General features: G+C 40.9%; 1 protein-coding gene across 2 annotated transcripts in view; it reads left to right on the top strand.

The window, feature by feature from the left end:
- col13a1 (collagen, type XIII, alpha 1) overlaps positions 1–13809 on the top strand; it is a 187976-nt gene that overhangs the window by 152290 nt on the left and 21877 nt on the right. For both annotated transcript variants that reach the window (XM_078160554.1, XM_078160555.1), the window contains 2 exons: positions 154–240; positions 1463–1540. In XM_078160554.1, the coding sequence (XP_078016680.1) occupies positions 154–240; positions 1463–1540 (165 nt within the window). The remainder of the gene's footprint in view (positions 1–153; positions 241–1462; positions 1541–13809) is intronic.

The raw sequence follows: 13809 nt of genomic DNA, 5'->3' as shown, positions 1-13809 counted from the left end.
TGAATCAACATAGCTTTTTTTCCCTCTTTTTTTCTAAATCACATACATGTAAGAATACCTGACAGATGAATCACAAAAACAAACCTGTGCTTCATGTATGGCTTAATGAGGGAGGACTAAAGTTTGTCTTTTTTAATACGCTGTTGTTTGCAGGGAGAGAGGGGCAAGAAAGGCAACAGGGGGGCCAAAGGGGATAAGGGAGACCAAGGAGCACCTGGATTAGATGCCCCCTGTCCGTTGGTATGTCAGTAGTCTGATATGTAACCAAGAGACAAAAGGAAGGAGTACTATCTTAGAATATGACAGAATCCCACAGATCCTCATCTTTCTCTGAAGATCTGTGTTCAGTAGTCAGCTTCCTTTTGGCTCTGGTTTTCAGTTGTTCTAATCAACCTCAGGAGGGTTTTGGTCTAAGTGTCAGCTGCAGCCTGTCGGAGATATCAGGAGATGTGTCATTGAATTGATGAGATACTAAATAGGATGTTTTGATCCATTAAAAAAGTTTCATGAAAGATCATACAAGTGAAAATTGACTTGTAATGGACCACAGACCACAACTTTGCCTGAGGAACCTCTTTTCCAGGAATGAGACAGACAGGAACCAGGCAGCCACTGTCGATGAGTATTAACAGACACCAAAGCCTTCATCCTGTAGCTCTGCAATCCTGAGTAGGGGAGAGGTTGGAGACAATCAAACTAGAGTTCTGCACAAGCTTAAAAAACTGATACTACCCAAAACTTTACCTTTAATATCCAGCTCAGATAAATGCGATGGGTGCATCCACCCGTTTGCTTTATATTATCCACTGACCATGAGCCAGGCTAAACCCACATACTGCTTGCACTTTGGCTCTTTTCCTTACATGACATATGAACAGAGACAATTTCTAAAGCAAGAGAGATGAAAGATGTCACATTTAAAATAGCCAAACTCCAGCGTGACCCATCAATCCATCCATTTTTAGCCATTTATAGCCATCTGGGTCACAGTAGCCACAGACTAAGCCAGGAAGGGCAGATATCCTTCTTCTCAGCCATGTCCACCAGGTCTGGGTCTTCCCCTGTCAAACCTGCCAGGTGTCCAGGTAGCATCCTGAGCACATGCCCGCACCGCCTCAGCTAATAATCCAAACCCTTGACTTAGGTCTATAATTATGCAACAAAATGGCCAAAACCTGATCTGAAACCCTATACTTTGTTGAGAGTCTTCTGGTTTGGGTTGGTAGCAGAATTCTAAATCAGATCCATTCCAGTAGAGAACTATGAGAACCTCTTCTATGTTATTAAAAAAGAAAAAAAAATTGTCATCACAGTGTGCCCAGTTCCTGTCAGTCCCAGGTTGCCCGCATGTTTAGGAAACCTGCATCCAGTCACCCAGTGGACAGAAGCGGAGATCCTCATGCTGTCCTCTGCAATACCAGAGCTGCAAAACTGGTTTTTAAATGGTTGATTTCACAAACAGGGTTTCCGAGGCTTTAAAGGGGAGAAAGGTGAACCGGGCTTGCCAGGCCTGGATGGGCTGGATGCCCCTTGCCCTGTGGTACAGTGCTCTTTCTTTCCCTTCATTTTCTGCAGCATGCCTCTAGTTATCCCTAAGCATACCTATGACTATGGCCACTGAGATGTACCATTGTAAACTCACAAAAACATGCATGTTTGCATGTAACTTTAAATTTAACTATTAAAATTGACTTACCTAGTATAAACCATAACTTTCCTAACTGACTTTGGGCCTGTTTCAGAAAGCAGGTTTAAAAAACTCTTGAGTCTTACCCTGAACTCTGGGCTGATAAAAACTGAGATGGAAAACTCTGAGTTTGTGGCTCTAGATCAGCTGATCAGAGTCAGTTTAATCAAATCTGAGTATGTTCACTCTGAGTCACTCAATGGAGCTCTGATACTACGATTTACCATGGCAACAGGTAAATAAAGGCAAACCTGAGATAATGACTGTATATATGAACTGTGCATGTTTGTCTTTTTTTTTTCTTTTTTTTTTAAAAACCTGATGCTGAGAAAAGTGTCCGTAAGTTAACACAATAAAATTATTATTCAATGTTGTCCATTAATTCATTTGTTCAACTTAAATTTAACAATAGACATAGGCCAGCAACTGAAGATGAGAGATATAGTTAAGATTCAAAATAGACATTTATATCACAGACATAGAGACATTAAGGTAATCTCACAGTCTGATTCAGTAATAATGTGGTTGGTGATTTGTACTTGAAAAGGCATGGAGGTTACACACAGTAGATTTAAAATTTGAGACATCTTGGATCTCTGGCTCAACAGCATTCAGTGGCTTTATTTCAGTCAAAACATTGTCACCGAAATGCTGTTTTAACACATACCCACTAATCACAGACTATTTAAAACACTCACTTTCATTCTGCAGCTGCACCACCATCCTGCTCACTTAATATATACTCTCCAGTATTATAAGAATTATGTTCCTTCAGTGCAACCAATCACATCACAAATGATATAGATAATTCATAATTCATACTTATTTTTACAATTTAAACTGAGATTACACGTTGTGTGCAATAAACATTCTAGTGGAACTGCTGTAACAAACTGACAACTGTCTTGTGTAGAGTCACAGTGTCACTTTAAAAAAAGAGAAGAAGAACATCCGCTCGCAAACGGACATGCAGAGGTTTATTCTGAGCAGCAGGTGACTTAATCCTGGCACCCATCAGCTTTTGTCTGACAACAATAAAGCATACATATACAGATCTGTTTGTAGACATTAGGGGTTACTCGATGCAAATATCTTACCAGAATTTTGATTATGACATACAGTAAACTTCCACTTATTAATGCGCTATGATACGGACTGAATCAATGAGGAAATGAAATAATGCGTCTGGCTCTGTCAGAGGGAGGAGACAGAGAGAAAGTCAGGGTTTGTTACAGAAGACCTGCCAGCAAGCAGGCTAGGTTCACAGAGGCAGTTACCATAGTAACTTACTCAGAGTTTAACTTACCTGTCTTTGTGGGAATCAAAACCCGAAGTTTCTCTCATCTCAGTGTTAACTACCTCAGAGTTTTCACTAAACCTGTATTGTGTAGAACTAACATGTACAACCCTTTCCCTCTCTAAGGCAATACTCATTACCTCAACCTATCCATCACAACTACTAAAACTTCCTATCTTAACTTCATACGCAGATATATGATTGTTACTAATATCACCTATTATAACCAGATATTGTCTTCAATTAAAAGGTTCACTGGGTAAGATTCAAGGGGATTTAGTGGCATCTAGTGGTGAGGAGTGCAGATTGCAGTACGCTGAAACTTCTCCTGGTTAGAATTCCTTAAGTGGTTGTTGGTCAGAGGTCTTGTCCTGCTCAAAACAAATGAACTAGGTGATTAAAATCTGTAAAAATGAAAAATTAAGCAGTTTCATCTTACAAATCAGGGTTTCTCCTGCCCTGTTTGTATCATTGTAGACGGCACGCTTGCCCAGTACCTGCTTTTTCTCTGATAACATGTGCTCAACTTATTTCTGATCCAGATGTTCAGGAGCTCTTAACCAGAAGCCGAAATGTCAAAAGAGTTCTCCCCTTCTCCAAAACAAACAGACCTAGTGATTTAAACCAGCAAAAACACTGAATAAAGGACTTTCATGTTGCATATCAGTATTTCTCCAATGCTCTTTGACCTATCAGAGATGGGAAGCTAGCCCAGCACCTGCTAATGTATACTCACTTTTTCTCTCTGGTAACTTAAGATCCAGATGTTCATGAGGTTTTTACCATGAGCTGTGTTATGCACAGAGGTCTTTTCCTCTCCAAAACAAATTGATCAGGTGTTTAAAACCAGTAAAAACACTGAATAAAGCAGTTTCACATTAAAGAATCAGTTGGTTTTTTTTTGACACTGCTCATTGCAGAGGGGCTGCAAACTATGGTGGCCGATGCAAAAACATGAATATCTAGAGCCAGTGTTTGGTTTTTCTGTTCTGGGCTTCTGTAGAAACATGATGGTGCCACATGGTGATTTCTATGGACGAGGACCCACTACTTATGTAGCAGAGGTGTGGACTGGAGTCACATGACTTGGACTCAAGTCAGATTCAAGGCACAACTTTGCTGACTTTAGATTTGACAAACTCAAAAATGACTTGCAACTCGAATTGGACTTAAACACCAATGACTTCACCTGGACTTTAGTCTGTTGATTTGATAATACTTGAGACATTTCCCCCAAGCCCAAAGACTAAAGAGTTTGTTATTTAAAAAGTGTGTCATTAAAGGGATAGTGCACCCAAAAATGAAAATTCAGCCATTATCTACTCACCCATATGCCGAGGGAGGCTCTGGTGAAGTTTTAGAGTCCTCACAACACTTATGGAAATCCAAGGGAGAAGTGGCTAGCAGCACAACTGCACACCTAATGGCTGACGGCGACCCAGATTAAAACGTCCAAGAACGCACAATTGAAACCATAAAATAACTCCATACTGCTTGTCCGTAGTGATCCAAGTGTCCTGAAGCCCCGACATAAAAAGTTATTTGGAAAAATGTCATTTGAACTCTGTTTTTAGCCTCATTGTAGCCTGTAGCTCTAACTGCTTCTGTGTACACTGCGCTGACGTGTGCGCTTGTGCGAGACCGTGAGACATCAGCACCGCCTTCATGTGTGTTCACGTGCTTTCGCTGGTCTCGCGCGCAAGCGCACACATGTCAGCACAGTGTACCTAGAGTTGCCACCCGTCCCGTTTTTCCCAGAATTGTTCTCTTTTTTCATCAGCTGTCCCGGGAAAAAAAAAATCTCTCCCGGGACACAATTTGTCCCGTTTTTTGGGGAAAATGCAGCAGCAGCAGGCCAAGGAGTCCATCCAGAACGATGCATAGTGCATCCAAATTCACACCTGTTCTTCTCTATGGTTTTCTCCACGACCGTGCGTCATAGCAAGAAGCCACGCATATCATGTGAAACAGCAAAAAAAAAATGATAAAGTTACACTAAAGTTATGTATAACAGAGCTTTCATACAGCTTTGCACACACATTACTCTTGGATGGATTACTCGCGAATGCAGGCTCACACAGAAATGTCACGCATATCACATGAAAGCGCAGGAGCAGAGCTTTCCATTGATACCACACACGATTGTGCTGTCATTCCATCATGCTATAAATCCAGATTAATTGTCTACCAAATAAAATCCTGACGAATTTCTTTACAACCCATTATAGAGATCTTGTTATCAGTCACTTCATATAGTGAGGAATATCGTATCTTACCCCGTCTTAGGCTTGCGTGTGTTTCTCCCTGTCTATCCACATTTGTAGTCCAGCTTTCAAGATGCAAATATCTCCATATTGTCCAGTTGACACTCCATTAAACTTTGTATGACAAGACCAGCCACTTCACCTTTGCGCACCCAGACAACTGTAGCCTAATTATGCATGCTGACAGGGCAGTAGTCACCATATATATACATAGAGGGGGACACGTGCCACCCCCCCAGCTGTGAAGTGACAGAATGTTCCACCATCATGGTTCTTATATTGCCAGATTCCAGAGAGTCTCCCCTCTTCATATATGGCAGAATATGTCAACTTCCAACTTGCTATGGTGAGATACATGTAAAAATGTAAGAATTTAGTAACACAGATTTGTTTTTTTTCATTGATATAAAAAATAATATAAAATACAGGCACATAGAAGGACATGATGGCAAATCTGGTCTCCTATGTCTGAATTTCATGTTCATTGGTCAGTCTGAACTGGTAAAAATGGCCAAGCCCTGCGTCTCAAACATTTGGTCGAGTGTCCCTCTTTTTCACAAATCCAAGGTGGCAACCCTAAGTGTAGCCACTTCTCCCTCGGATTTCTGTAAGTGTTGTGAGGACTCTAAAACTTTACCAGAGCCTCCCTCGGCATATGGGTGAGTAGATAATGGCTGAATTTTCATTTTTGGGTGCACTGTCCCTTTAAGGCTAAATATTTAACAGCAGCGCTCCTCAGTGGCACTATGCTACCAGCCAATATTCCTTGTAAATAATTTGATTGATGGTCAAATTACGGCCATTCAGAAGAGCTGGTCAGATGACAGAAATATAATTATATATATAATTGTCCCAGTCCATAAGATGTTTTTCTGTTTTACAGTGATCTGTTATGGCTGATTTGTAGGTTTCTTGTGTCTGTGTGATCCAGTGGCGGCTGCTGGTCTTTCAAGGAGGGGAAGCTCATTTTCGGCCTACATCATAAAATGTGTCGGTTTATTTATACTTAAATTCTACCCTCCATTCCTTTTCAAGAAAATGATCTGTGACCCTGTCGTACCAACTAGGCTTCTTTTCTAGGGACTTGACCAGTGTCCTCTCAATGGCCAGCAGAGCTAGGCTGCTTAAACGGCCTTGGCCCATTGTGTTGCGGGTGTAAGACTTGAGCCGCTTTAAACAGGAGAAGCTCCTCTCTACACCTGCAGATGTAGCTCCAGTTGTTGCCACTAATGACAACAGTTTGTACAGCTGAGGCATTGCATTATCCAACTCCATGTATTTAAGAAACAGCAAGAAATCACACAGCTTTCCCCTGTTGCCCTGCAAGTCCTGGTTTGAATATAGGACTTGTCATACCAGGATAGCTGAAAAGACCTGTTACTTTTCCCCACCCTTTGCACCAAATCAATCTGAGGTGTTGATCTGCCCTGCTGTTTAACTCTAAGTTTCTCCTCGTAAGGAAGACTATCAAATGGCTTCGCCAAAATCTGGTCGACAATATTCAAATTGTCTGCCATTATGTGCAGCTTGCTAGCTCGCTCGCTAGCTGGGGCTGCTGCGCAAGGCTAGTGTGACCACCTGTGAGTGCTCTGGGATGGTGGAGGGGCTCACAGCAGCACCCGCTGCTCGCTGGGGACAGTAACTGCAGAGCGACAGAAGTCAGAGTCTCCAAACACGAGTACAGTCTCCAATAACACCAGAAAAAGATGCTAGATTTGTCGCTAGTAGTTTTTAACAAAGAAAAAGTCACTAAGAGGATTGGAAAAGTCTCCAGATCAACTCGGAACAACGGAATGAAACTTGAAAAATGCTCTGGTGGTGGTTTATATTTCAAGATCGCTGATTCGCTCATTTCGCTGTCAATCAAAAAGGGGAAAAAAGGGATTCAGCCTCAGACAGATCATCCAATCATCATGCAGATGCCCAGCGTCCAGGCCAGCCGAGGCCAGCCCACTGCCCCATAGACCCCCAGAGACGCTGAGCGTCCGATGGGCGGGACAAAACCGAGCATTTATCCAATGACTGTCTAGTTTCGCTGCAGTGGAACAACCCACTCTATGCTTCCCCATTGCAGTCTTTGGACGCTGAGCTTCGACACTGTTTAATGCACTGTGACGCTACGGGAATGAATGAGAAGAAAGTCGCGTCAGTGACCTGTGATGAGTAGCTGATTCTGAACAAAAGCTGAACGCGTTCTAGCGCATATTTTGTCAATGAAATGTAAACACAACAGTACATATTTGACCACTTATTTTTTGACATTTTAGGGGAAGCTGAGCTTCCCTTGCAGTCTTAGAGCAATCGCCACTGGTGTGATCATCCTGTCAAAACTGACAGGATTTATTATGGTTTACATGACATAAAGACACAAATTCAGAGGAAAAAGTGGCTCTTTTTAGCTCTTCTTCTAAAAACACTTTTTTTTTTTCAACATCACCTGATACTATGTCATGAGAGGGACTCTGTGTCCTTGACCCTGCCTCTGTCCAATGCGCAGTAGTAGGTGATAGTGAGTATGAGCGGTAGTAAACTTGTGAGTTAGTATTTTTTCAGTTGTTAACAGTGCATTTTACCATTTGTGATTATGCCGAATTATTGTGTTTGTGCAGGTTGCACAAACTCGAGTCTGTCAGGACATCAAGTCCACCGTTTTCTGGACAGAAAAAGGAGTTTTCGTGCCTGGGTGCGTTTTGTGCAGGTGAAGAGGCGCGATTTCACGGCTTCATCTGTGACCAAAAACGTGGTCGTGTGCAGCGCTCATTTTGGACAGGAGGATTATGTTCCTGCGGAGCCCGCCCGCCCTCGCACATACCCCTGAGGCTAGGGAGACCCGAGCCTCGGGGTATGTGCGGGGCCGCGAGCCTCGGGTCTCCCTCTCCGCGGGGGTATGTGCGAGGGCGGGCGGGCTCCGCAGAGAGGGAGGCCTCCGTGTTTGAGACCGGAGAGGGTTGATGGGCAGTGTGAGGCATGTTATGTCTGGTCTGGGGGTCAGATTCTTCACCAGAGCCCAGAAGGCATCCACCTCCCTGCAGCACATACTCTCCACAGCCGAGGGCATGGGCTGGCAGTTCCCACACAAGCACCTATCATACAAAAAATGATCAGGAAATCTTCGTATCTCTCTCCCTCTCTCCCCTGCGGACATCAATACACCGTAATGCGGAGTTATAACACACATAGCAAGATACGTCTGATACAAGCTGATATTTGCGCATTAGTTTCTGTTATGGGTAAGTAGCATTAGTTATCTAATACTGGTAGAACTATTGGTAGCTTTGTTATAACCTAATACGTGATGGCAAACTTAATGTTGTGATGTGAACACAGTGTTAGACATTGTTAGCTGTCGTTAGCTAACGCTGGTCGCTCACCAAGACACCTGCCAAGTTCTCCACTGGTTCTCCTCACACCACAGCTCTATTTCTCTCCTGTGGCCGTTATTTCTCCTAATCCTGATCTGTTCCTGGTCTCTTGGACGCCTATCAGGCTCATAATTATAAGACTGTGGGCCGTCATATGCATGTGAATGTACATTTTCAACCTCTTCAGTCTCAAAACTAGTACTGAGACCCATGTTTATTATTATTACACTCAATCGAACTCGGCCGGACTCCCTTACGCTACGTCACTTCCGGTTAGTGGGTTTTTAGATGCGGAAGCAAAATTCTCTCACAAAAACAACCCCAAAAGTCACTGTAGTGTGTATATGTTTTTGTTTTTTGTTTTAATCGAGTTTCTACATCATTTTCCTACACATTTATTCGAAAATGAGGAAGATCCGCACACCAAGGAGCTCCCGTTAACAAGGAATTTTATTTGCGTTGCGTGGCGTTTCGAGCAGGAGCTATTTTTCAAACTGCTGTGCATTCACACACATTCGCTCCTTGGTGTGCGGATCTTCCTCATTTTCTTGTAAGTGTTCTATTTTTTGATCCAGCACCCATCCCAATCGGGCCCTTGGATGTGCGTGTTTTTTGATTCTTTTCTACACATTTATTCACCATGGTCTCCAACCTGCAAGTTGGGCTTTAAAGGTAAATATGTAGGATTGTAGCCAATGGCTAATTTCCATCACTCCGTCACTTGGCAGGTTGATGTTTAACTAATCAAAAACAAAAACAAAAAACAAGGAACAAAAACAAAACAACGACAAATAAACAAACATATAGCGAACAGTAATACAGACACGATAAACCAAGAATTGGGGGACCAGTTGAAAGTGCAAAAGTGCTAAATTAAAGTGCCATGTGCTAAGTGCTCAAGTGCTAAGGTGCGATGGTTTTTATGGGTTAATATTATTGCACACTGCCCATGTTAAAGTGCTAATTGAATTGCACACATTATGTAACACCTTAATACATGTCTGAGATAAAAGAACAACTAAAGTGATTACTAGATGTCAAATGTTACGGCTGCCTCCACATGCAGGAGTGATTCTAACAGCAAATGAGGTATGGGAGGAATTGTATTCAGTGTCATTTGAAATCTACAACTGTGTACAAATTTATACCTAAAGCCAATGCACCTCAGCACTACTGCTGGAAAGAAATCTAAGGGGAAACACTGTCCTACTACTGTTAACATTCATCTTTTTTATTTCATTTAGATAGAAAACATAAAACATGCAACAATAAACAATACAACTTTAAAGAAACAATAGTCTTGTAGAAAATGTCTTACAAATTTGGGAAGAGAAAGTTATAGACATTTTCTAATATAAGATGACTTTACAACAAGATAGGACAGACACACTTTTGTTGTAGTAACTACTGGTTAATAGGGCTATATGTTTTGAAAGTGCAATGTCAGCAGTAGTCACATTTGTTTTAATGAACATGTTTTAACAAATAAATACTAGTTTTTAGAAGTGTTTATTGTAATTTTTTTCATCACTCTGTTGTTAAGATGGCATTACTTTGGTGAAGAGCGCAACATGACTTGTTTAGTACTCAAAACTCAAAGTTAAGAATTTTGGAATTCAACTTGGGACTTGCCAGCCTTGACATGGGACTTGACTTGGGACATGAGTGCAAAAACTTGATGTTTTTGTGACTTGCAAAAGAATGACTTGGTCCCATCTCTGCTATGTAGATATAAATGGCTCATTCTAAAGTAACAAAAACACAATAATTCTTATTTTCAGGTCACTATACACTTATAAAATTATACTTATTATATTATATTCTACTTCTGCCAATATATCCCCCATATCCTACACACTGGACCTTTTAAAGCTTTGAAACTGTTATTCAAGTATAATAGAGCCTTTCTTCATTATAATTCATTTCCTACACCATCTCTTGCATGGAGCACTTTTTTTTCTCCATCCTTAAGGCACAGAATACCTCAGGTGGTAAAAAACAGTATGGAACTACATTCATTTACTTGGTCAAAATCCTGGTATTAGCATGGAAAGCCTTATTGTAGAACTTTTTTCTTTCTTTTGGATTACATATTTTAGCCTAACCACCCAGCCCACAATTTTAGCTTCTCACCTTTAAGTATAGCAAGATAACCTTACTCTCATGATATCGCCAATTCATAGCATAAACTAAGTTTGTGAAATGTAGTCTCAGGGGGTGTTAAATTAGTAACAGAGAAAGAATTCCATAATGTAGGCTAGGTCTCTTTTTTTTTTCTAAATCTCGTTTTCACAGATAAGGCTAAGTCTTACACATCAACATGTATTACTAAATATATTCATGGATTCTCGAATAATCACTTAAATAAATGAAACTGTATTGCTAAATATTGGTAATCTCTATTACACAAAACTGGTAGCCTGTTATTGACACTGGTGTCTCTTAAAATGTCAATGTTAAAATGTCAGGAAGGCTCAATTTGTCTATCCTTTTCACCCTATAATGACATGTTAAAAGTGATTTTCCCATTGGTCTCATATTCTTTTTACAATCTACCTTTCCCAGGAACTGCAAAGCTTCAGCCAGCTCTGGCACAACAGTGCTCTCTTTCTGCTATGAAATAAAGCAGCACTGTTGTGTCTTGAGGAAATCTCTTGTCAAATTTACTGCCAATCCAACTAAGTTCTACAATAGTGTAATTAGGTTCATTTTGTCTACTCAAAATAGATTAAGTGTAGAAAGTTTCTTTTTTCCAGATAATGAGTTTTTAAGGAGATGTAGTTTAACCTTGACATGTTTCGACTGTCACTTCAGTCTTCTTCAGAAGTGTCATCTGACGTGCGTCATGACGTGTCTTTATCAGCTGGTAGTATCCCGGAGGCCCCCCGTCGCCCAGTGTTCTTTGGAGAAGAGAGTCCCAGGTGTGCGACAGCATGACAGCCCCCTCATCCCGGTTGATGGTGTCCCTGGCCCAATCCGATTTGCCAGGCTGGTCACACCTCCGGGATACTACCAGCTGATAAAGACATGTCATGACGCACGTCAGATGACGCTTCTGAAGAAGACTGAAGTGACAGTCGAAACATGTCAAGGTAAACTACATCTCCTTAAAAACTCATTGTCTGGAAAAAAGAAACTTTCTACACTTAAGTTCTACAGTGTTAAGATCACTAAATATAGAGACTGCTAATCTTTGTAGTTATGGTCTCATTTGTTAATTGTAGGCTATTTATACTCAAATGATCCATCCTTAGCTTAAAATACTGTATAGACTTGTGAAGTTGGGGCATCCACTGGCTCTGTAAGTAATTTTAACCACTGCAAAGTCTCTTTGACTGATAGCCTAAATGTTCCCTAACCCAGACATGTGGTGCTCTCCTTGATCATTTGATAATCTGTAAAATCAAGCTTTTCATCTGTCAGTTTGCCTTGCCAAATGACTGCAAATACCATAACACACATGACCAAGAGTTGTAGCAAATGTATAAACCTTTGTTATTGCACTTAAAAACAAAATAAAGTGCCATTGTCACCAAATTCACCCTAAATTTACCCAGAATCTAACAGTGAACTGGTTTAAACTGATGAATGTGTTTTGTGGTTTCTACAAACTGTCATTTTTATCCATTAGCACAGATTTTATCAACAAAAACTATCCTAAAAAGTCTTTGTTGACAACCTTTTATTCATGACTAAAACATGACTAAAACTACATTGTAAGAAACCTTTAAAACAAGAACTGTGTTGTAATGTATTACACGTTTTGTTAAAGGATAAAAGCTATTATAATGTTAAAGATGGACGAAAGAACTAATCACCAATATAAAATTAAACTCAGATAATTCTTCCACAGACATAGATCTATGATTCATATGCAGTAATAAAATTAAGCAATAAGTCAGTTCAGGTGGTGGATTATTGATTTTAGAACAGCTAAGAGGCCTAAAAAAACCCTTCACTGTTTTAAGTGGCTAATTGCTCAGTGTGGAAGCAACCCAGGTATTTAACCTCTGAGGAGGTCTTCACAAGGGCAATGATGTCACTGGTTCGTTAGTGCTCCAATGGTGTGTCAGCAAGTGTGTCCAGGGAAGACAGATGGTTTGAAAGAGGTGTAAAAGAAGCCATCTATGTGAAATTGGAAAAACATCTCTCAATAGAGGAGGAGGTCTGCGACAACACCTATCCCCACCTATAACGCGGTCCTTTCATCCTTGCCCAGGAGATTTAATAGCTTAACCTCTAAAAACAATAGTCGCAGGAGTTTCAACGACCGTCGTTGACACACCATTGGAGCACTAACGAACCAGTGACATCATTGCCCTTGTGAATACCTCCTCAGAGGTTAAATACCTGGGTTGCTTCCACACCAGTTTGTCAGACTAGTTCCAGCCTAGTCAGACAAGCATAAACTGATGAAGCCTCTTGGATAAGAGGTGAAAAGTCTTCTAAGACAAAACTAAGTCCAGTTGCGTTCCATTCAATTGCCTTGAGATAACTATGACCGGGATAAATGAGAATATCCACAGGCATCCCCAAAATAAATTTGTGAATCCTTTTTGTGCATTTATTAATTTCTGTGTGCATATATTCATTTTGAGACTGTTCCAGCTCCATAGGGTCAACAAATAAGATGACTTTCACCAATGGCAGCAACCGATGTTTTCATATTATGTCACATCAGTTGGTAACACTTCATAAGTCAGTTAGCGTATAACTCCCGGGAACTTACGTGTACTTTCCCGGGAGTTAGAGCATAATTCCTTCCGGTCACTTACCACATACTTTCCCAGGAGTTAGAGTATCCCTCGCGGTCATTTACCACATACTTTCCCTGGAGTTAGAGTATCCCTTGCGGTCACTTATGTAATTTCCCAAAACTTAAGGTTTAATTTCCTTATATGAATCTGTATATGTATGAAGTGCAACAAATGATTTTGCCCTTTGCTCATGGCAGTTGATTCAGTCACTTTTATGTAGCCTATGTGTCATCAGGCAATTTCACCCACACTCCAGGGTTTTAATATTTATGTTTTGTTTACATTTCATTGAATGAGTTTGAATATGAATATGTCAAGAAATGGGTCTATATTCTGCAAATTGCCTAATTAACGGGCAGGCTGGAGTACAAAGCAAACTTATCCCTCTCAAGTGCACATCTCTGGAAGTCTTGTCCTCATCCGAGGACGAAACACAAACAAT

Source organism: Epinephelus lanceolatus, chromosome 17 (assembly GCF_041903045.1).
Source record: "Epinephelus lanceolatus isolate andai-2023 chromosome 17, ASM4190304v1, whole genome shotgun sequence".
Classification (NCBI taxonomy): Eukaryota; Metazoa; Chordata; class Actinopteri; order Perciformes; family Serranidae; genus Epinephelus; species Epinephelus lanceolatus.
Note: the sequence above shows the minus strand (reverse complement) of the source record. Positions and strands in the feature narration are given on the sequence as shown.